This window comes from Tachyglossus aculeatus, chromosome X1 (genome assembly GCF_015852505.1).
Source record: "Tachyglossus aculeatus isolate mTacAcu1 chromosome X1, mTacAcu1.pri, whole genome shotgun sequence".
Classification (NCBI taxonomy): Eukaryota; Metazoa; Chordata; class Mammalia; order Monotremata; family Tachyglossidae; genus Tachyglossus; species Tachyglossus aculeatus.
Window position 1 is genome coordinate 66,851,257 of NC_052101.1, and position 21,786 is coordinate 66,873,042.

The following is a 21,786-nucleotide window of genomic DNA, read 5'->3' on the forward strand; positions in this document are numbered from 1 at the left end:
GTACCATCTAAATACTGTCCTCTTTTCTTTCTACTATTCCTATCCTAGAATGGGCATTTTTCATGGGTTCCTATTATGTCATCCACCTTGTAACTGTGGGTGTTTCTCAAGACTCTGTTTTGGGTCCCCTATTCTTCTCACTTTATACTCAGTCCCATGGGTAGCTCATCCACATCCTCGTGTCTCTCCCCACTTCAATCCATACTTCATGCCGCTGCCCGGATTGTCTTTGTCCAGAAACTCTCTGGGCATGTTACTCCCCTCCTCAAAAATCTCCAGTGGCTACCAGTCAATCTGCGCATCAGGCAGAAACTCCTCACCCTCGGCTTCAAGGCTCTCCATCACCTCGCCCCCTCCTACCTCACCTCCCTTCTCTCCTTCTACAGCCCAGCCCACACCCTCCACTCCTCTTCCTCTAATCTCCTCACTGTGCCTTGTTCTCACCTGTCCCGCCATCGACCCGCGGCCCACGTCATTCCCCGGGCCTGGAATGCCCTCCCTCTGCCCATCCGCCAAGCTAGCTCTCTTCCTCCCTTCAAGGCCCTACTGAGAGCTCACCTCCTCCAGGAGGCCTTCCCAGACTGAGCCCTTTCCTTCCTCTCCCCCTCGTTCCCCTCTCCATCCCCCCATCTTACCTCCTTCCCTTCCCCACAGCACCGGTATATATGTATATATGTTTGTACATATTTATTACTCTGTTTATTTATTTATTTATTTATTTTATTTGTACATATCTATTCTATTTATTTTATTTTGTTAGTATGTTTGGTTTTGTTCTCTGTCTCCCCCTTTTAGACTGTGAGCCCACTGTTGGGTAGGGACTGTCTCTATATGTTGCCAATTTGTACTTCCCAAGCGCTTAATACAGTGCTCTGCACATAGTAAGTGCTCAATAAATACGATTGATGATGATGATGATGATGATGATCCACTCCAATGGTTTCAGCTATCATTCTGTGCAGCAGACTCTCAAATCTATCACACTAGCTTCGATCTCTCCTTCCAGTTGCTTTCTCACATTTCCTTTTTCCTGTAAGGCATCTTCATCTAGACATCCTGTTGGTACCTCAAGCTCAATAGGTTAAAAATTGAACTCCAAATCTTCTCTCCCAAATCCTGTTTTCCACCTAACCTTTCCCTCGATTATCCACCTGACTTCTAATTCTGCAACCTTGGCATAATCCTTAACTCCTCACTCTCTTTCAATTTTCACGTTCAGGCTGTTGCTAAATCCTGTGATTTTTTTTTTTCCGGCCACATTTCCTATATCTGTCCTTCCTATTCCATCCAAATGGTCTAAACAGTATCAGTCTCCTCATAGATGTTTCTGTCTCCAGCCTCACCTCTCTCTAGTCAATGCTTCACTCCACTGCTTGGATCATCATTCTGTACACATCTTTCCTTTCCTCACAAGCTTTCAATGTTTACCTCTTTCTCTCTGTAACATATAAAAACACTTATCCATTGGCTTTAAGGCACTCCATCAGCTCCTTACATAACCACTTATTTCTCTTACTATAGCCCAGGTCACACTCCCCATTTCTTCCAAGATCACCTTCTCACTGTACCTCATTACCAAGCCTCCTGCCTCCATTCCTGGTCTCATGTCCTTCCTCTTGCCTGGAACTCCATTTCTGCTGCCAGTTCTCCTCTCCCCAGTTTCAAAGGACTCCTGAAATCCTATCTCTCCCAGGAAGCCCTTCCTGATTAGGTTTTTTCCCAGCTTACATCCTTCCAACTGTCATCTTTGCACTTTTTAATCACCTCAGCACTTTTGCATTCACAAAATGCCATTGCACTTTTGATTTAAATACTCTACTATCTAAGCAGATCTTCCTCCGATCTGTAAGTCGTTGTGTGGCTGTTTCCTAGGAGTTAAAAGTACAAATTGACTCATACTGGAACTGGGGCTGGGGAATACTTGCTGCCTCCCTACTTCCCTCCCTAACTGCCATCTTCAGCTGTTCACTTTCCAATGGCTTCTTCCCCACTGCTTGGGTGTCCCTCAAGGTTCAGTTCTGGGTCCCCTTCTTTTCTCCGTCTACACCCACTCCCTTGGAAAACTCATTCACTCACACAACTTCAACTATAAACTCTATGCTGATGACACCCAAATCTACATCTCCAACCCTGATCTTCTCCCTCTCTGCAGGCTCACACTTCCTCCTGCCTTCAAGACCTCTCTACTTGGATGTCCCTCCATCACCTCAAACTTAATATGGCTAAAACTGAACTTATCTTCCTAGCCAAACCCTGTCCTCCTGCTCACTTTCCCATCACTGTTGACGGCATCACCATCTTTCCTCTGTTGCTGAACTGGACTTTCCAAGTGCTTAGTACAGTGTTCTGCACACAGTAAGTCCTCAATAAATACGATTGAATAAATGAATGAACCCATCCACCTCCACATCAAACAAAAACTCCTTACCATTGGCTTTAAAGCACTTAATCTCATTGCCCCCTTCTACCTCACCTTACTACTCTCCTACTACAACCCAGCCCACCCACTTTGTTCCTCTAATGCTAATCTTCTCACTCTACCTCCATCTTGTCTATCTTACTGCTGACCCCTAGCCCACATTGTACCTCTGGTCTAGAATGCTCTCCCTCCTCATATCAGACAGATAATTGCTCTCTCCCACTTCAAAGCCTTATTGAAGGCATATCTCCTCCAAGACGTCTTCCTTGACTAAGCCCTCCTCTCCTCTTCTCCCACTTCCTTTTGTGTCGCTCTGAAGCAGCATGGCTCAGTGGAAAGAGCACGGGCTTTGGAGTCAGAGGTCACGGGTTCAAATCCCGGCTCCACCAATTGTCAGCTGTGTGACTTTGGGCAAGTCACTTAACTTATCTGTGCCTCAGTTACCACATCTGTCAAATGGGGATTAAGACTGTGAGCCCCCCGTGGGACAACTTGATCACCTTGTTACCTTCCCAGTGCTTAGAACAGTGCTTTGCACATAGTAAATGCTTAATAAATGCCACCATTATTATTATTATTATTCATTCATCCTCCCTCCCATCCCCACAGCACATATGTATATATCTGTATAAATCTGTAATTTATTCATTTATTCATATTGATGACTATCTAGACTGTGAGCTCGTTATGGGCAAGGAGTGTGTCTCTTGTTATATTGTACTCTCCCAAGTGCTTAGTACAGTACTTTGCACACAGTAAACACTCAATAAACCCAATTGAATGAATGAATGAATGAATGAACAGGGCATTTGAAGTTGTCTAGCTGCTCTGTGAGATCAGGCGTTATAGGTATGAAGCAGAGGAGAATATGGATGGGGCAAGGGTTTTCAAACTGCGACAGCAAGACTCTAGCTTAACCTGGCAGCTGAAAGAGTTGGGCCAGCATTTCCCCAAGGAGCAGTCCCCGCACAGTGCCATACCTGCTTTCTGTGGGAGCCGAGAGCTGCCAGGCACACCAGTTCAGCACCTGCATCACAGCCTTGGACATAGGCTGGTGCTGCAACAGAACCAAGTCTTCTCCCTTGCATGCACGACTGTGACAGGCATCCCAGCCCAGGCCTTGGTCTAGGAAGCTTGACTTGGCACTGGAAAAAAAACAAAACAAAGCACCCTCTTTGAAACTATTCAAACCAGAACAGGTGATGTGACACTTTGTTCTTTCACCAACACCCCATTCTGGACCATTCCACTTTATTAGAGTGTAAGATTTTTGTGGGCAGGAATCACGTCTCTTATGCCTATCCTGAATATTTCATATAATGTTCTTCCCTCAAGAACTCCATAAATACTACTAATTGATTCATGGATGCAGATTAAGGAGGTATTACCTTATAGAAGACTGTGGAGCCATTTGAGAGTTAGAAAATGGAAAAAACTGGAGTTATTTAGTGAAACCAAAGTTCACTTAAAAAAAAAACAAAAACAAACACCTGAACTTTTACTGAAAAAAGATTCCATTCTCCCATTTGGTGTTCTTTGTGTTTATATATACATTATATATATATATATATATATATATATATATATATATATATATTTTTTTTTTTTTTTTTAACAGATTTCTAGGGAAGTTGGAAGGCAGGAAAATATGACAGATTTTCACTCTTGCAATTTATTCTTTCATTGGATCGCTGCCCTTGACAATTAGAAGATTTATAGACATATCCCCTGAGTAATTGGCAATTAATTTTAGATGAGATGCCAAAACTACAGTACTTTTACCCAAATGGTAAGGTCGAGGATTCTTTTCCTCTCAAATATCATGCAACACAGATTAAATTTTAAAAGGCAGCAGGGTTAACTCTGCCCTTTTACCATCTTGGTTTCTGATATTAGATCCTAGACCATGTAGACTTTCCATCTTTGCATCAGAAATCTTCGCTGTGTATATTATTCTCATTTGGAATCCTGACCTATGAATACAGGCTACCCTAGTATATATGTAATTCAAGGGAACTGAATAGGAAAGCTTTCTTCTAAATTTTGAAAGTTGGAAGTAAATCTCACATATCTATTCATTTCTGCCTTTCTCCTCCAGTACTGTTTTGAGAGGTATGTGTATCTATATAAGGGCAGCTCTGGGCATATGCAGAAAGAAAACTCAAAATAGGATTCACTAAGCTTCATCCATCGGAAGACATTTTAAACGAACTCAGCTCTAAAAGCCTAGAAGGAACAGAACAAAGGAAAGAAAGCAGTAAGGAGAGAGGAAGCAGTGAGTTTGAGGAGCCAGGTATTGGTGACACAGAAGGCCTGCATAGAGAAATAAAATATGGCAGCATGCAAGTCCATACTCACTTCCAATTTGAGTCAGGCCTGCTTTCAGTCTGTTTTAGCACTTTTTAGGGTCAGTATTAGAGTAAGCAGTGGTTGAGGCAGTCTTGTTCGTCTGAACACAATCTGGGACTGGAGTGAACTTGGCTTCACAAGGTTCAAAATTTTGCTACATGCATAAGACTCCATTCGTTCAATCATATTAACGGAGCACTTAAAATAGACACATTCCCTGCCCACAACGAGCTTACAGTCTAGAGGGGAGACGGACATTAATATGAATAACTAAATAAATAACTGACTCTAGCACAGTTCAGTCCAGAGTGATTCTTCTACCCTTCCACCCTTGGGAAATCTGAGCCAGATGTTGAGACAAAAGTCCTAGATTTCTGTTGCCTTTTATCCTCCCCGGCATCATGTTGGCTTCTATTTCACATATTCAGCTCTAGCCAGGTCCAGCTGCTGCTGTTAAGGACACTTCTTCACAGAGGAAACACAACTTGAATTTCAGAACTACTTTAAGGTTATCTGCCTTCTGAGACCTACCTGAGGAAAATACAAAGGATCTAGAACAAGTTGGGAGTGTGTTTGTGGGGGACTCACTCTGGAATTGAGTGAAATTTTATGGTGTCTGTGATATCATCATATTACACTGTGTTCCTGGCATAGCATGTGTGATGCTACCTGCATCTCTGTGTCCAGAATGGCTATACGTGGCTACCCTAGCCCCCATCCAGAACCCCTGGGACACTGATGGATGTTGGGTGGATTCAGTCACTCTTAAAAAAAAAAAGAGAGTGTTATTTATTTTTTATCCAAACCATTGGCCAATTCACTCAAGGCCACATCCTTCCACTGCTTCATTCTTAGTTTATGCAAAACCCATGGGATGAGCCGGTTATCACTATTGCCTGTCTGTATTTGTATAGTGCTTATATGAGAAAGTTCCATGGATAGGCTATTCTTATATCAGAATCTTGCTTTATATGTACTGTCTTTGCTCAGACTGTGAGCCCATGTGAGACAGGACCTGTGACTGACCTGATTATCTTGTACCGACCCCAGTGCTTTAGTACTGTGTTTGACACAGAGTCAGTGCTTAACAAATACCACAAGTATTATTATTTTTATTATCATTGTTACATAGGTTGGACTCTATGCGTCACATCTGAGAAAGATGATTTATGGTAGGAGGACCTGAAAACATGGGCCATGTTAGCCTCTTGGCTTTGTAAGAATCTATGTGTCTCTTTTTTTATTGTATTTTTTAAGCACTTACTATGTGTCAATCACTGTTCTAAGGGCTAGGGTAGGTACAAGTTAATCAGGTTGGACATAGTCCCTGTCCTTCATGGGGCTCATATTCTCAATTTTCTTGTCTGTAAATTAGATCTAACCAGTCTCTGCCAATCTTTACTATCACAGTGAGGATCATTTTCCTTTGGATGTATCAGCAGCCTAAGTGACTGATGAACTCAGCTGATAGTACTATTCTTTCAACAGACAAAATTTTGAGTAATCAGTTTTTAGTTGGATTGTAATACTTATATGCCTGCTATTCTTATTATGTTCCCCAGATGATGTAGCAGTAGACTGCCTTCTTATGACATCTGCTTCTTCTCTATTTGCTGAATTGAACAAATGAAGTGAGAAATTGCAAGCTGTTTTAAGAGCAGCTGAAGGAACCAATGGGCAGTCAAATAAAATAGGGAGTTATCTAGGGATTATTTCTTGTGGAGGTGATGGAGAGAATGCATATTTTTACGGGACAAAGGATGTTAATGCCAGGAATGAATGAAAATGTAGCTCTCTTAATGGGAGACAAAATAATGCAGAGTAGATGCTCAGTAAATGTCAACAGTGTAAATGTAGATACTTTCGAATAAGTGGAGAGTTTTTTAAACAGCCAACCCAGTTACTACTTCCACTACCAAATGCTATGCAGAATTGTCTAGCTCCTGGTTTGAGGGTTCAGTATTATGGGGGACACTCACTGTCCTGACCTCCTGATCTTACATCTAGGTTTTGACTCAGATGCCCTAAGTCTTTTGGTGTAAAAAAAAAAAAAGAAGAAGAAGAAGCCTGGCTTGTGCTTATTTATGAAGAAAAACCAACACCAAAAGATTCAATTACTATGTGATAATTTAGGTGGAATTATTTTCCAGCACTCATCTTGGATATGATCTAAAGTCTGTTTTCTTTGCAGGAAGTAGACTAAACAAAGATCTGAGACACTTTCTCAATCAGCGGTTTCAGAAAGGATCCCCCGATCATGAACTGCAGCAGACTATAAGAGATAACCTGTATCGCCATGCTGTGCCTTGTAAGTATTCAGAATTATATGCCTCACTGGGTAAGGTGGAAGGAAAAACAGAGGGGATTTGTAGAAGACAACCAAGTGATCTAGACAGGCAACCGTAGATGTGTCAATTGAAGACAGCTGAGTAGCAGGAAAGACCACTTTGAAGGATGACAATTACACTAATGGTTGAAGGCAATGAGCTTTATACCTTTCCTCTCTTCATTCCAACCATTTACCAGTTCTTTTCCCCCTTTCAGGGTTGGGTGGGGCTGGTGCTGAGGTAAATCCACTCACAAGTGTGCAGAATGGATTTGGAGCATCTCCTCCAGATGTCCTTATAATTAACCATTCAAATCTACTCAGGTTGTATTTACTCCAAATGGCAATGTCTCAGTGTATACTGGATGTATCTTGGCCCTGCATTTGTCAAAAATGAGAGGTTTGTCATTCTTTCAGTGGCATGGAGGGAATAGTGTTTCTGGGGTTTGGGGTCACTTAGATGAACAAGACCTCCAAGAGTGAGCAGAGCAACATACTCTGCAGTCTTTGAGTCACTCTGTGCTGCCCCATTAGGAAGTCTACCACGCCAGGCTAGTGGCTGCTAAATCTGGGTTTGGGGGGACCAGATCCCAAATTTCACCAAGACCTTTGGACTTAGACTGGGTTGGATTAGGCCCCCATATCCTAATCCCTAGAGAGCTCTTGCACTTGGAAGTAATAAAAATGGTTAATTTCAGTGGAATTTTACTGTCCTCTCCCAAACAATGTAATATCTCTTATAGATGGTGGGGGGTTGTGTGAGGAGTGTGTTTTGGGTGAGGGTGGGGTGGGTAGTAAAATAAATTAATGGACAAGGACTTAATAATAGGATACTGTAAGTAAATAAATTATGGTATTTGTTAAGTGCTTACTATGTGCCAGGCACTGTACTAAGCTCTGGGGTGGATACAAGCAAATCAGGCAAGATGCAGTCTACATCTCTAACAGGTACTTAGAGCTGTAGAGGAGAAAGATGAGTATAGATGGAACATCCCTAACCATTAGACCGTATGTCAAAGAGGATGGCTATCATACTATCCCCACCTTCAAAGCCTTATTAAAATCACATCTCTTCCAAATACGATTGATTGATTGATCCAGGAAACAGAATAGTGGGCTAGATGGACCATTGGCTTGTCAAATCTTTCAAATCAGGTTGATTAGGTCAGAATTAGATATCCAAATTTTATTTAATTTTCTTTTGTTGAACAACTTAGATTTCAATAAGGGCTGCTCACTAGTACAGCTTCCCAGTTGTGCTGTAGCTGAATAAGACTCATGGTAAAAAAAATACTTTGTTTTGGTAGATATTCTTAGTCTTTTAGAGTCTTAAGCTGCAAAATTCCATTTGGTTTGAGTTTTTTCAGAGAGATCCCTCCCATTAGATTGCAGGGCTGTAGCTTGAATGGAGTTCTGCAGAGTCCATTTGCTGCAGAATCATGATTCTTCCCTACATGATTTTTCTTCTCCTTCCTACTTAAATTCCAATTTAAGAATCTAGGAATGAGGCAAATGAACATAATTCTGTTAAAGCATTTGCTGGGATGCCAAGGTTACATTTTGAAGTGCTTTCCATTGATTCTTTCCCCTGAGTTATTGGATTTGACTGTGAGCTAAACTGCTTGATTTTAAGCTTAACAAAGGCTTTGATTTAGGAATTGGAGCAACAATGATTTTAGCCTTTTAAGGAAGACTGAAAAATGTATTTAGTTTTTGTATGTATGGTTCCATCTATATTCACATTTCATTTGTGTCACAGATAGAGTACTAGGAGAGGTGATTAATTTATCAAGAAACTTTATTCCTCCTGAGAGAGAAATCTCATTCATAAGATAGCATTTTATATTCCTTTCCTAAATGGTGAAAAGATTCAGAAAGGACTCTGTTTCCGGATGTGGCGGTAATGTTAAAACTACACAACTGAGCCATATTGAAGGTCCCGAAATCAGGGTGACTTGCAATACTGTGTTAGATCTAACAATTAATCTAGCCGCATACTTACATATCATGATTCTTTAGTTCATGTGACTGTTAAATCCAAAGCTCTGGACCAATCTCTAGGGCTAATGGATTAAGAAGTCTTGTATTTTGAAAATGGAATTTCCTACTGATTATGTGGTAAACATTCCACAAGAGCACAAGGTCAATCAAACTGAGCATGCCAGAACTACCAGTGGCTGATATGGCACTGCTAATACCAGGGCTAAGATTTTTCCTATAGAAATGAATCAGAATTCATTCACGGTGGAAGTGGAAAACACTATCAGTGCTCAATAAATGCCAACCATCAGCAACAAAGAGAGGGTGTTGGAATCTAGGAACCACTATGTGAGGGTTTTAGGAGCCATTTTGTCCTCAACTACACCAAAGAATAGCCTGTAGCTCTAGTAGCTGGGACTCTCAGTGACCAACGGTGACTAAATCTATCTTCCCTAACCTAGAGGATTACATATCCAGAAGTCAACAGTTGTGTGACCTCTTCTTGTAAGAAAAAAGTGCAGGATTCAACAGTTAAAAGAGGTGATGATGACTAATGTAGGTTTGGCTATGTGTGGCTGGGGAAAAACTGGTTCTTTACCGCAGACCTGAAGGGATTTCTCTATGTATCCTTAAAATTTTGAAACAGATCCCTAGTAACCTAACTTGCGCATAAAGCCATAATTTTTCCAGTCTCATCCTCTTCTACTAAATGGAAGGTAGTTACTTAGCAGCATGAGAAAGATATCATTAATTTGTGTTTCCCAATTCAGAACCAGAGCAAATATAAAACAAGTGAGGAAGAGTCTGGAATCTGGTCCAACAACTAATTGTCACAAATGTTGAGCATTAGAAAAGCAGATTCAGTTTCTGAGGTTTTACAAATCCTGTTCTCATTCCCTGGGTATAAAAGATAAACTGTAAAGTGACTGTGCTTGGAAAATCAAAAAGGTTATTAATAAAAACATGCATCCAGTTTTCAAGTAAATTTACATGTATTCTTTTTCTTAAATATCCTATATTTTTCTTCTTTATTGCTGCAATCAATCAGTGGTATTCATTGAATACATACTGTGTGCAGAGCACTGTACTAAACACTTAGGAGAGCATAATAAAGCAGAGTTGGTATTGATATAAATGAATAAATTATGGATGTGTACATAAGTGTTGTGTGGCTGAGGGAGGGGTGAATACAGGATGTAAATCCCGGTGCAGTGGCAACACCGAAGGGAGTGAGAGAAGAGGAAACAAAGGCCTACTCAAAGAAGTAGGCTTTGAAGGTGGGGGGAATGATCGGCTGTCGGATATGAAGAAGGAGGGGATCCAGTCCAGAGGCAGGATGTGGGGGAGGAACCTGTAGTGCTATAGATGAGATTGAGGTACAGTGGTGGCATTAGAGGAGCGAAGTATATGGGCTGGGTTGTAGTAGGAAATCAGGGAGGTAAGGTAGGAGGGACAAAATGGTCGAGTGTTCTAAAGCCGATGGTAAGGAGTTTCCGTTTCATGTGAAGGTGGATGGACAACCTCTGGAGGATGTTGTGGAGTGGGGAAACATGGACCGAATGGTTTGGAGAAAAATGATCCGGCCAGCAGAGTGAAATATGGACTGGAGTTGGGAGAGACAGGATGCAGGGAGCTCAGCAAGGAGGCTGATGGAGTAATCAAAGTGGGCTCGCTTTGGTGAAATGAAGAGGGTGGAAGCCAGATTGGAGGGGGTCAAGGAGAGACTATTGGAGGAGAGGAAGTGGAGACAACTGGTGTAGACGGTCTGTCAAGGAGGTTGGAGAGGAATGATATGAGGGAGATGGGGCACTGCAGTGTACCTATTTAGAGAAACAGGTCCCGCAACAAATAAATATAATGATTTCCCATGCCTCTTAAACCTGCATTAATGTTCCTAACATTCATATAACTCCATGTCCCTTTGGCATTTGTTGCCTCTTTAATTCACTATCCTAACAATAGTAATGAACTACCTAAATAGTAATAAACAGAGAAGCAGCATGGCTCAGTGGAAAGAGCACGGGCTTTGGAGTCAGAGGTCATGGGTTCAAATCCTGGCTCCGCCAACTGTCAGCTGTGTGACTTTGGGCAAGTCACTTAACTTCTCTGTGCCTCAGTTACCTCATCTGTAAAATGGGGATTGAAGTTGTGAGCCCCCCGTGGGACAACCTGATCACCTTGTAACCTCCCCAGTGCTTAGAACAGTGCTTTGCACATAGTAAGCGCTTAACAAATACCATTATTATTATTATTACCTATAATAATAATTGTGATATTTAAATGCTTACTCTGTACCAATCACTGTACTAAGTGCTGGGGTAGATATAAGAAAATCAGATCCAACGCAGTCCCTGTCCTGCATGGTCCTCACAGTCTAAAAGGGAGGAATAACAGGTATTTCATCCCCATTTCAAAGATGAGGAAACTGAGGCTCAGAGAAATTACATCACACAGCAGACTAAAGGTGGGGGTCGGGATTATAACCCAGGTCCCCTGACTCCACGGTACGTGCTCTTTCTACTAGGTGATGCTACTTCTTTTAACTCCACATTTTTCCTTTGTTTCCTGTCTTGGAAGTAGTGGTAATGGAAGCATCTCTGCTAGATATTTGAATTTTTTCCCCCAAAGTTCATTCCTCTGCAACAATAGATGTCCCCGCTGCATCTCTTTAGTCTAGCAACAAATGCACTGAAATCCTGAATAGCATTTCATGTTATTTACTATCTGCTGGAGAAAATTTGACCCTAGGAGGGGCTGATTGCCCTTAGGATATCCTCATACAGTTGGTTTATCCACCCATACTTATTATTCAGATTTCTTTGTACTTTATCCAGTATTATGTAATTTAGCATTTTTTTCACCTTCCTGTCTATAGAGACACTGGCTGGAGTTGGCCTCTTTGCTTCACGCATTTATCTTACATGGCTTTGCCATTTTTAGTAAAATGCTTTAAAACATGAAGAACTTATCCAGCAGCAGTGGATCTCTGTAATACAGAGAGCATATCCAGGCCATCGTGAAACTTCTCTTTTCTCACTGTTCACCTGGAATTCTTCTGTATTCTTTATTCTTTTATCTTTCAAAGGCATATTTGTACCAGGTAGTTGAAGAAATGGAAGGTATATAGGCTGAATGCTTTCTTGCCAAAGGTTTTGCATGATACGCAAGTCACTTAACTTCTCTGTGCCTCAGTTACCTCATCTGTAAAATGGGGATTAAGACTGTGAGCCCCTTGGGACAACCTGATCTCCTTGTAACCTCCCCAGCGCTTAGAACAGTGCTTTGCACGTAGTAAGCGCTTAATAAATGCCATTATTATTATTATTATTATTACTCCTAAAATTACATGAGAAGTGAATCATCTATGAGAATAAAGTAAAAGAGATCCATAAATTAAATAAAAAACAGTGTGTTTTAACAGTTAAATCCCCAGATACTTAAAATAAACAATTGAAAATTTAGACAACTTTTGAAACCTGGAGATTAGAAATACAGCTGCAGAAGTAGTTCATTCCTACTAGATGAGGATCTTGATTTTAAAATAAAAATGGTCAAGCTATTTTCTAAGCTGATGAAAGATAGCACTGAATTTAGATGGCCTTGAAACCCATGGATTTTTGCAAAGCTTAGCAATATCTACTGAACAGATCATAGAAATGCCCAGGGAAGGTTACTTACCTTGCATTCCTGGACCTCCACTTTAGGCCACAATGGGCCCATTTTAGAATTAAGTAAAGCTTGAGTCTCTACGTCCGTGTTACTGAACAAGATTGATTGCCTATCAACTTCAATATCAAACCAAAACTCTTCACTATTGGCTTTAACACTCTCCATCACCCTGCCCCTTCTTACCTCCCCTCCCTTCTCTCCTTCTATATCCCAACTCACACACTCCACTCCTCTGGTGCCAACCTACTCACAGGGCCTTGATCTCCCCTGTCTCGCCACCAACCCCTGGCCAACATCCTACCTCTGGCCTGGAACGCCCTCCTTCCTCAAATCCACCAATCACTCTTCCCCCTTCAAAGCTCCTCCAAGAGGCCTTTGCAGACTAAATCCCCTTTTCCTCAGCTCCACCTCCCTTCCACGTTACCTCGACTCTCTCCCTTTGCTAGTCCCCCCTTCTCTCCTGCCACAGTACTCATGTATATGCCTATAATTCTACTCATTTATATTTATGCCTTTTTAATTCTGATGTCTGTCTCCCCCCTGTCTAGAGTGTAAGCCCATTGTGGGCATGGATTGTCTCTCTTTATTGTTGCATTGTACTTGCCAAGCTCTTCGTACAGTTCTCCACTCACAGTAAGCACTCAGTAAATACAGTTGAATGAATGAATGAATTTTTTGTAGAAAGAACACTAGTGATTGGATGGTAGGTCTACTGACAAGAAAGCTCACACCAGCATTCTGGTTAGAAGTGTGGTCACATAATAATAATAATAATAATAATAATAATAATAATAATAATAATAATAATAGCATTTATTAAGCACTTACTGTGTGCAAAGCACTGTTCTAAGCACTGGGGGGGTTACAGGGTGATCAGGATGTCCCACGTGGGGCTCACAGTCTTCATCCCTATTTTACAGATGAGGGAACTGAGGCAGAGAGAAGTTAAGTGACTTGCCCAAAGTCACACAGCTGACAATTGGCAGAGGCAGAATTTGAACCCATGACATCTGGCTCCAAAGCCTGTGCTCTTTTCCACTGAGCCATGCTGCTTCACTTGTGGATGTTTAGGTTTATAGGGCTAACAATGAATTAATATTTTTCCAGAGTGGAACTTGTCTGGCTTTTCCTTTTCTTTCTCCAGATCAATTCATTTGATTCTTCTCTTGTGGCTCCTTTAGGACACTGTGTGCCTTGAGATTTATTCAGACAGTGAGTTCTGAGTTGAAGGACTTTGGCAGCTACAGTCAAGTTCTTGGTTTTATTATTGGCTAGTGTATTCATTCATTCAGTTGCATTTATTGAGCGCTTACTGTGTGCAAAGTACTGTACTAAGTTCTTGGGAGAGTACAGTATAACAATAAACAGACACATTCCCTGACCACAACAAGCTTACAGTCTAGTGTAGTATGCCAAAACTGAGTTCATAGTGCAGAAGGGCACTATGAGTCAGCAATCACTTTCTTGTCAAATCAGGAATAATTTTCAATGTGCTAAATGTGTCATCTGTGGATTTTTATGAGATATGTTTTGTGTCCCTATTGGTTATAGCTGAGTTATCACCAATGGCATATTTGGAAGGGGAAGGTCCTATAGCTACCAGGCTTTTACCTTTATTCAGTCAATCAATCGTATTGACTTTCGGTGTACAGAACACTGTACTAAGTGCTTGGGAGAATACAATGAAATAAAGTTGGTAGATATGATCCCTGCCTTTGGAGAGCTTACAATCTAGTGGAAACCCAGTAACAATCTTGCTTGGAGTCCCCATTTGCTTTATGAGAAGAGGAAGATGCAGGGGTGGTGGTGGCGGGGGGCAATTTTACATGGGAGCAAAGTTGAGAGTGGAACTTAGCAGGGATGGAGCATTGGCGGCGGGGCTTTGAGGGAACAGGAGAGGACAAAGTGGAGGTGAATGGAGGAGGAATGGGAGGACATAGGGAAGAAAGAGGGAAAGGGAATGGAAGTCAAAGATGCAAAAGGAGGAGCTTCTCCTTCACTGCCTCTCCATCGGTCCTCACATGGTATTGTGGCTGGACAGAAGAGGCTCCTTTTGCCCCCACCCTGGAATAGGGAAGCAGCGTGGCTTAGTAGATAGAACACGGGCCTGGGAGTCCAAAGGACCTGGGTTCTAATCCCAACTCCACCACTTGTCTGATGTTTGACCTTGGGCAAGTCATTTACTGCCTGTCTACTTGTTTTGTTTTGTTGTCTGTCTCCCTCTTCTAGACTGTGAGCCCATTATTGCATAGGGATTGTCTCTGTTGCCAGCTTGTACTTTCCAAGCGCTTAGTACAGTGCTCTGCACACAGTAAGCGCTCAATAAATATGATTGAATGAATGAATGAATTTTTCTTCCCTGGGACTCAGTAACCTCATCTGTAAAATGAGGATTAAGACTGTGAGCCCCGAGTGGGAGAGGGATTGTGTCCAACCTGATTGACTTGTATCTACCCCAGCATTTAGAACAGTCCTTGGCACATAGTAAGTGCTTAATAAGCACCATAATTATCATATTATTATTATTGTCTGCTCACCTACCTCACCCCTTCTGGACCACACACCCCACAGGACCACCCAAATCCCATTATCGAGGCAGCTATGATGCTGCCACGCTCCAGAGTTCCAACACCTGCAAAGACCCCCGACCCTTCCAACCTCAGCTCCCACTTGCACTGTGGACACCCCATTCTCTAACCATACCGTAAAGACCCCAGCCCCGGTCTGTGCTACCAGGACCCCAGCCCCTGTGGACGTCATGAGGACCTCAGTTTGTGCTTGTGACACAAGGACCTCAGCCACTATTCCTGCTAATATGACCTACGCTTGCTCTGAGGACTCCATTCCCTGCTGCCTGGAGGCAAAGGGGTGGAATCATCATCGTGGCTTCTCTGAATCCAAGGTAGGCTATCTCTGCCACCCTTCCTACCCCTAGGACCTGGTGGGAAGCAAGCTAAGTGTGTCACTACCACAGTGCCAAGCCCCCAGGGGCTCTGGCCAACTTGTTGCCCTTGGCCCCCATGCCAATGTGGGGGATGTATGAAAGGGGTTAGAGTCAGTTCCTCTCTAATAGGCTTCTGTGTAGACCTTGCTTCTTCCTAACCTCATTTTAAATTGCCTAATTGTATGTTGCCTTCCTTTCTTATACACAGCCAATAAATACAGTCAATTGTGATTATTATTGCTACCTTACATTTATGGTAGAGTATTTAAGACAGAGGTTAATGATTGACAGATTTAATGAATAATAGTTTATGCTTTCGAATAGCATCATTTTCAGATATTCGCAACAGCCAAATCCCTAGTGTGCTGTTCATTCTAACATTTTTTTTTCGGTATTTTATGTTGCTAGATCTATGTGCCAAACCTGAGTTTCTAAGTTGATACTACTGTGTGCAGACTTCCTGAATTGATACCCTATTACTTGGAAAAGGACTGGGGGAAGGATGGGGATGAAGGGCCTCATTACCAATTTCATTAGACTTTGGTTCAGTGCACCTAGGATTCGCTTCGTTCTGAAAGTTTTTCTAGGAAGAAGGACTTTGAAAACAGCTTTCTTTGATGGTCAGGTAACTAGTTAATATGCAAATATTCCATTGCCCAGTCAGGAACAGTCCTTTTTCAAGTGCATATATACACATGTACTGTGGGGTGCTTTAAAAGGATCCTAAAGATACATTAAAAGTAATGGATCAGTAGAGGAATACAGGAACACAGGATACAGAATACAGAAATACACTCACCCATGTAAGTGTATTTAGGGTTAGTTAGCTTTTGTGAATCAAAGTTTAAAAACTTGTCCATATGTGTTGATTTGGTTTCAGTGTAAAAGTCCATTTTTTTCCCATCATTGAATAAAATTATTTCAGATCATGGCAAGCTGTTAAGTACATATACTTAATGTAGAACAGCGTGTTCCATGGTTAGGCTTCTAATATCTCCATTCAGTAGCAAAGTTAATTTATTTAATTGCTTTATAATTTTAGGTGACATTTTTCATCGGGATTTGTTGAAATTTTAAAGTAATTAATGAATGTACATGAAACTTTCCATGATATCCTTATACTTTTAATTTTTGTATTAATTAAATTTCATCATGTGCTAATCTCTTAGGTAAATAGTGAATCAGGAAAATGATACAGAATATATTTTCAAGGACTCCTTTTTAACAAAACTGTCAGATAATGGACTTTCATATTCCTTCTGTAATATATACATATATATTACATTATATACTGTATATATACTATCTATATATATATAAATATAGATATACACACACGTGGGTCTGGGAATGAGGAGACCTGGGTTTTAGTTCCAGATCTACATTTGGCGAATGTCTGTTGGGGCTGTCTTAAGCAACGTAAGGTTGATTATGCTGTATGTGCAGCGAAAGAATTCAACTGGCTATGAGTTCTAATTCATATTTTGTTGTCCAAGATATACTTCTCCCAAGCAATGTACAGAAAAACTATGGTTATGTTCAAGTTTGCAAACTGCAGTGCTCGAAAATTGTATATGCCAGATTGAATCCACTGCAGTTAGATGATTGGTAGAGTAGTATAGTATCTTTGTGTTTTACTTTTTAGTGGGGCTAATTTAGGAAAAAAGAATTGAGCTGTCAAATGTAATTAGAGAATAGGGTTCTTCTAATGAGCATGTAGTAGCTGGAAAATGCTAGTTTAGTCCAATAATAATTCATTTTTTTCTTCACTCAGTATCTTTCTTCTTAGATTTCAAAATGCTTGGCAAACTTATTTTGTTATACTCCATGACAACTTTAGGAGGTAGGTATGTGGTCATTGTACTACAACCATTCCCAGGAAGAAAAGATGGTGTTTATCCAATCAGTCAATCAGCCCATGGTTTTTATTGAGCTCTTTACTATGTGCAGAGCACTCTACTAAGTGCTTGGGAGAGTACAGTACAACAGAGTTGGCAGACATGTTCCCAGCCCACAAGGAGGTTACAGTCTAGAAGGATCACAGTAGGAAGCGAAGGAGCTCAGTGTACGACCAAGGTAGATTTGGAAGCTTAGCGCTTGTATATGAAGCCAGTTTCCTTTCTCTTGCCTACTTTACTGGGTAGACTGAACCAAAATTTTAGAATCAAAGTTTGGCAACTCAGACTTTTATTGATTTAGTGTATGTAGTGGACGTTCTATCTCTCAGCCTGAACAATAATCAGTTCATGGCAAATGCAACTGTGTGGCACATAGGCATGCGACCAGAATGTTTGCATGTAAAGACTTTGCCTTCTACAGTGCTATTACCAAATGTCTGGCTCCATCCCACCTCACCCTCTCACCAACTTGGAAACATGCTCAATATCATCACCTTACAGTCTCTACCCTCACCAACTCTGAAATTCCATTCTCTGACTTCAACCTCCTCACCTGTCTTCTTTCTCTCCCCCATCCCCTGGCAAAGTTGCCCTGTTCCCCTACAGAGATCTCCAATATCTCAATCCCATCCAATTGTCCAGTCATCATGCCTCATTTGTTCTCCAAACCCAAACTATGCTTTTGAAGCATAAATACACACCCTCAACTCCGTGCTCTCTACTGAACTCAACTCCCTTGCTCCCTTGTCCATACCACCAACCAGCAGCCCTGGATCACCTCCAACTGTATGCTTCCTCCACTCTTCTTCTTGAGCTGCATATTACTGCTGGCAGAAATACAGACCTTGTCAATTTCAAGATCATCCTCACCTACCCTAACTCTGCCTGACACCAATATTTCTCTATCCTTACTGACTCATTGCCCACACCAGCTGTTTCAGACTTTTAACTCCCTCCTCAAGCTCCCATGCCTCTGACACTCTATTTCACCCCTAATAACCTTGCCACCTACTTTGTTGAAATAAATGAAACCATCAGGAGTGATCTCACTAAAATCTCCCTTGCACCACCCCAGCCCCTCGTCTGCCACCCCCCTCATTGATTCTTTCATACTTCACAGCAGTTTGGCAAGAGGAGATCTCTTTCCTCTTCCTAAATCTTTCCCACCCCTTTGCCCCTCATTAAAGTCCTTGACTCCTCCCTTCTTCCCTCCCTGACCACCATCCTCAACTGCTCAGTCTTCAGTGGTTCTTTCCCCATTGTTTTCAAACATCCTCGTGTATCCCCTATCCTAGAAAAAAACCTCCCTTGACCAATGGATCCCTCCAGTTTTTGCCACATCTCCCTCTTACTATTCCTCTCCAAACTCCTGGAGCAAGTTGTTTACACCCACTTGCCTCCACTCGCTCTCCTTGAAACCTTGCAATCTGGCTTCCTCCCCCTTCACTCTGCTGAAACTGCCCTCTCTAAGGTCGCCAATGACCTCCTTCTTGCCAAATGCACAGATGAAGAAACTGAGTCACCGAAAAGTTAAGTTACTTGCCCAAGGTTACACAGCAGGCAAGTGGCCGAGCTGGGATTAGACCCAGGTCCTTTGGTTCCCAGGCCCACGCTCTTTACCCCAGGTCACACAGATTTAAGGCACTCGAATCAGCTTATTCTCTCCTATTTTACCTCAGTGTTCTCTTACTACAACCCAGCGCACACTCTCTACTCCTCTAACACCAACCTAGTCCCTGTACCTCGATCTCATCTACCCTCCGCCGACCCCTTGCTCACATACACCACTGGTCTAGAACTCCCTCCCTCTTCCTATACAGTAGACCACCTTCATAACCCTCCTAAAATCACATCTCTTCCAAGAGGCCTTTCCTGTCAGCCCTCACTTCCCATACCTACCTTTTCTTCCACATTGTCAATGCACTTGGGTCTCTACCCCTTACACCCTTTAATTTTCACCTCATTCCCACAGCACTCTCATACAGAAATTGATCTGAAATTATTTTAATGGCTGCCCCTTACCCCCAGACTTCAAATTCCTTGTGGGCAGGGATCGTGCCTATTTTCATTATATTGTACTCTCCCAAGTGCTTTGTACAGTGCATTGCACATGGAAAGTGTTCAATAAATACCATTTATTTATTAATTGATTCTGTTGATGAGAAATAGCTGTTGAGGTGAGGCACTCTAAAAATATAAAGGGGCCTGCATTAGATACCTTGCCATTTATTAACATTAAGGACCTCTGATGGCAACATCAAAATAGTCCGTTGAATATTCAGAGCTCTCATGTTTTACCCTCATTAATCCTGATTTGATGACCGTCCATCAGTCCTCTGAATGGATACCCCTGGAGAAGTCCTGACTTAATGAGCAATTTGGCTGCTTATGTCAACAATCACCCACCAAAGTTTGAACTGTGTATCAGTGTGGCTTAGTGGAAAGAGCCGGGCTTGGGAGTCAGCGGTCATGTGTTCTAATCCCGGCTCCGACACTTGACAGCTGTGTGACCTCAGGCAAGTCACTTAACTTCTCTGTGCCTGTTACCTCATCTGTAAAATGGGGATTAAGACTGTGAGCCCCACGTGGGACAACCTGATTACCTTGCATCTACCCTAGCGCTTAGAATAGTGCTTGGCACATAGTAAGCGTTTAACAAATGATATTATTATTATTATCATTATCAACTCCTTACAGTCATTTCAACTCTTTTTTATGATATTTGTTAAGACTTATATTTTCCAGGGTACTTTACTAAATGTTGGGGTAGATAAAGCTAAGTACATTGGATACACTCCATTTCCCACATGGGGCTCTCAGTCTTATCCCCATTATACAGATGCGGTAACAGGCCCAGAGAAGTCAAGTGACTTGCCCGAGATCACACAGCAGACAAATGACAGAATGGATCCTAGTAATTCTGTTGCATTTCAGGTCACATTTCATGGTTTGTGGTACATCGTGGTTCATGCCATCTTTATAGTAAATTATCTTATTGGGAAACTCTCTGGCTTGTATAGAAATGCACTGTAAAAATTGCATTTGGAAACACATTTAAATAATGCATCTTGAAGAACTATGTGTGAGAGTGGTAATTTGTGTCTGGCAGTCAGGAGGTGTCAGATCCAAAAAGTCAAAAGATAGCTTTAATCTTGATTTAAGAATGAAGTAATAATTCAGGAAAAATATTGGAGAATGGATTATATGTAACAGATTTTGGGATGAAACTAAAGTGGCAGTATGACCCACCAACACCTCAAATTTAACATATCCCAAATGGATCTCTTCAGCTTCCCACCCCAAACCCCACTTTCTGCGTGATAAACTAGAATTCTCAAAATGTGTCTGGGACAGTTTATAATAAAGTGTCTATTTTATTATAATGGGTGTAATGGTTTTATTCAGACCAAGGCAGTGCAAATATGCCCTCTGATCCCAGGAGATCCAGTATGAATTGAACCATGGCTTTCTGTTGCTTTCAACTATATATAGTGTTGGAATCATCATAAATATGTGTATATTTCATGCAGTAGCACAGCCATGCCATAGAAATACAGCTCAAGTCATACTATGTTGTGATATCTTTGGGCATGTGTAGACATTGTGCAGGAGGGACATGGATTGGAGGTTAGGTTGGATGCCCATGTGCAGGAGGAGCTTGGCACCATGTAGTCTTGTGTCTGCCACATTTTATCACCTTGGGAAGGAAGGAAGAGGCCTGAGGCAATGGAAGATTCATAGGAAATGAAAATAGGACTCTGGTAGCAAGGGACCTCACCTTTAGATCGATAACAAAGATGATGGCTGTTACTGGTGGTGTCCTCCTTTTGTTCCCTACTAATAGCTGCTATTGGGAATTTGGAAAACTTGCTGATGTAGGCTATATCCAGAATTTTTTAATGTATATTATGTTGCACCGGGAGAGGGCAAGAGATTCAAGGATGACACCAAGATTGTGGGCTTCTAAGACAGGGAGAATGTGGTGGTGGTATTGACTGAGATGGGAAAGAGGAATTCAATTTTAGATATATTGAATTTCAGCTGCTGATGAGACATCCAAGTGGAGATGTTTTGGAAGCAAAACGAAGTGTGGAATTGCAGATCAGGGCTGGAGAGAGGGATTTGGAAATCATCCACATAGAGGTGGAAGCTGAAACAGTGTGACTGAATGAACTCCCCAAGGAAGCCTCCTTGCTGGATC

General features: G+C 41.7%; 1 protein-coding gene across 5 annotated transcripts in view; it reads left to right on the plus strand.

Annotated features, from left to right (window-relative positions):
- MAGI1 (membrane associated guanylate kinase, WW and PDZ domain containing 1) overlaps positions 1-21,786 on the plus strand; it is a 627,930-nt gene that overhangs the window by 361,193 nt on the left and 244,951 nt on the right. For all 5 annotated transcript variants that reach the window (XM_038772794.1, XM_038772795.1, XM_038772796.1 and 2 more), the window contains exon 2: positions 6,960-7,076. In XM_038772794.1, the coding sequence (XP_038628722.1) occupies positions 6,960-7,076 (117 nt within the window). The remainder of the gene's footprint in view (positions 1-6,959; positions 7,077-21,786) is intronic.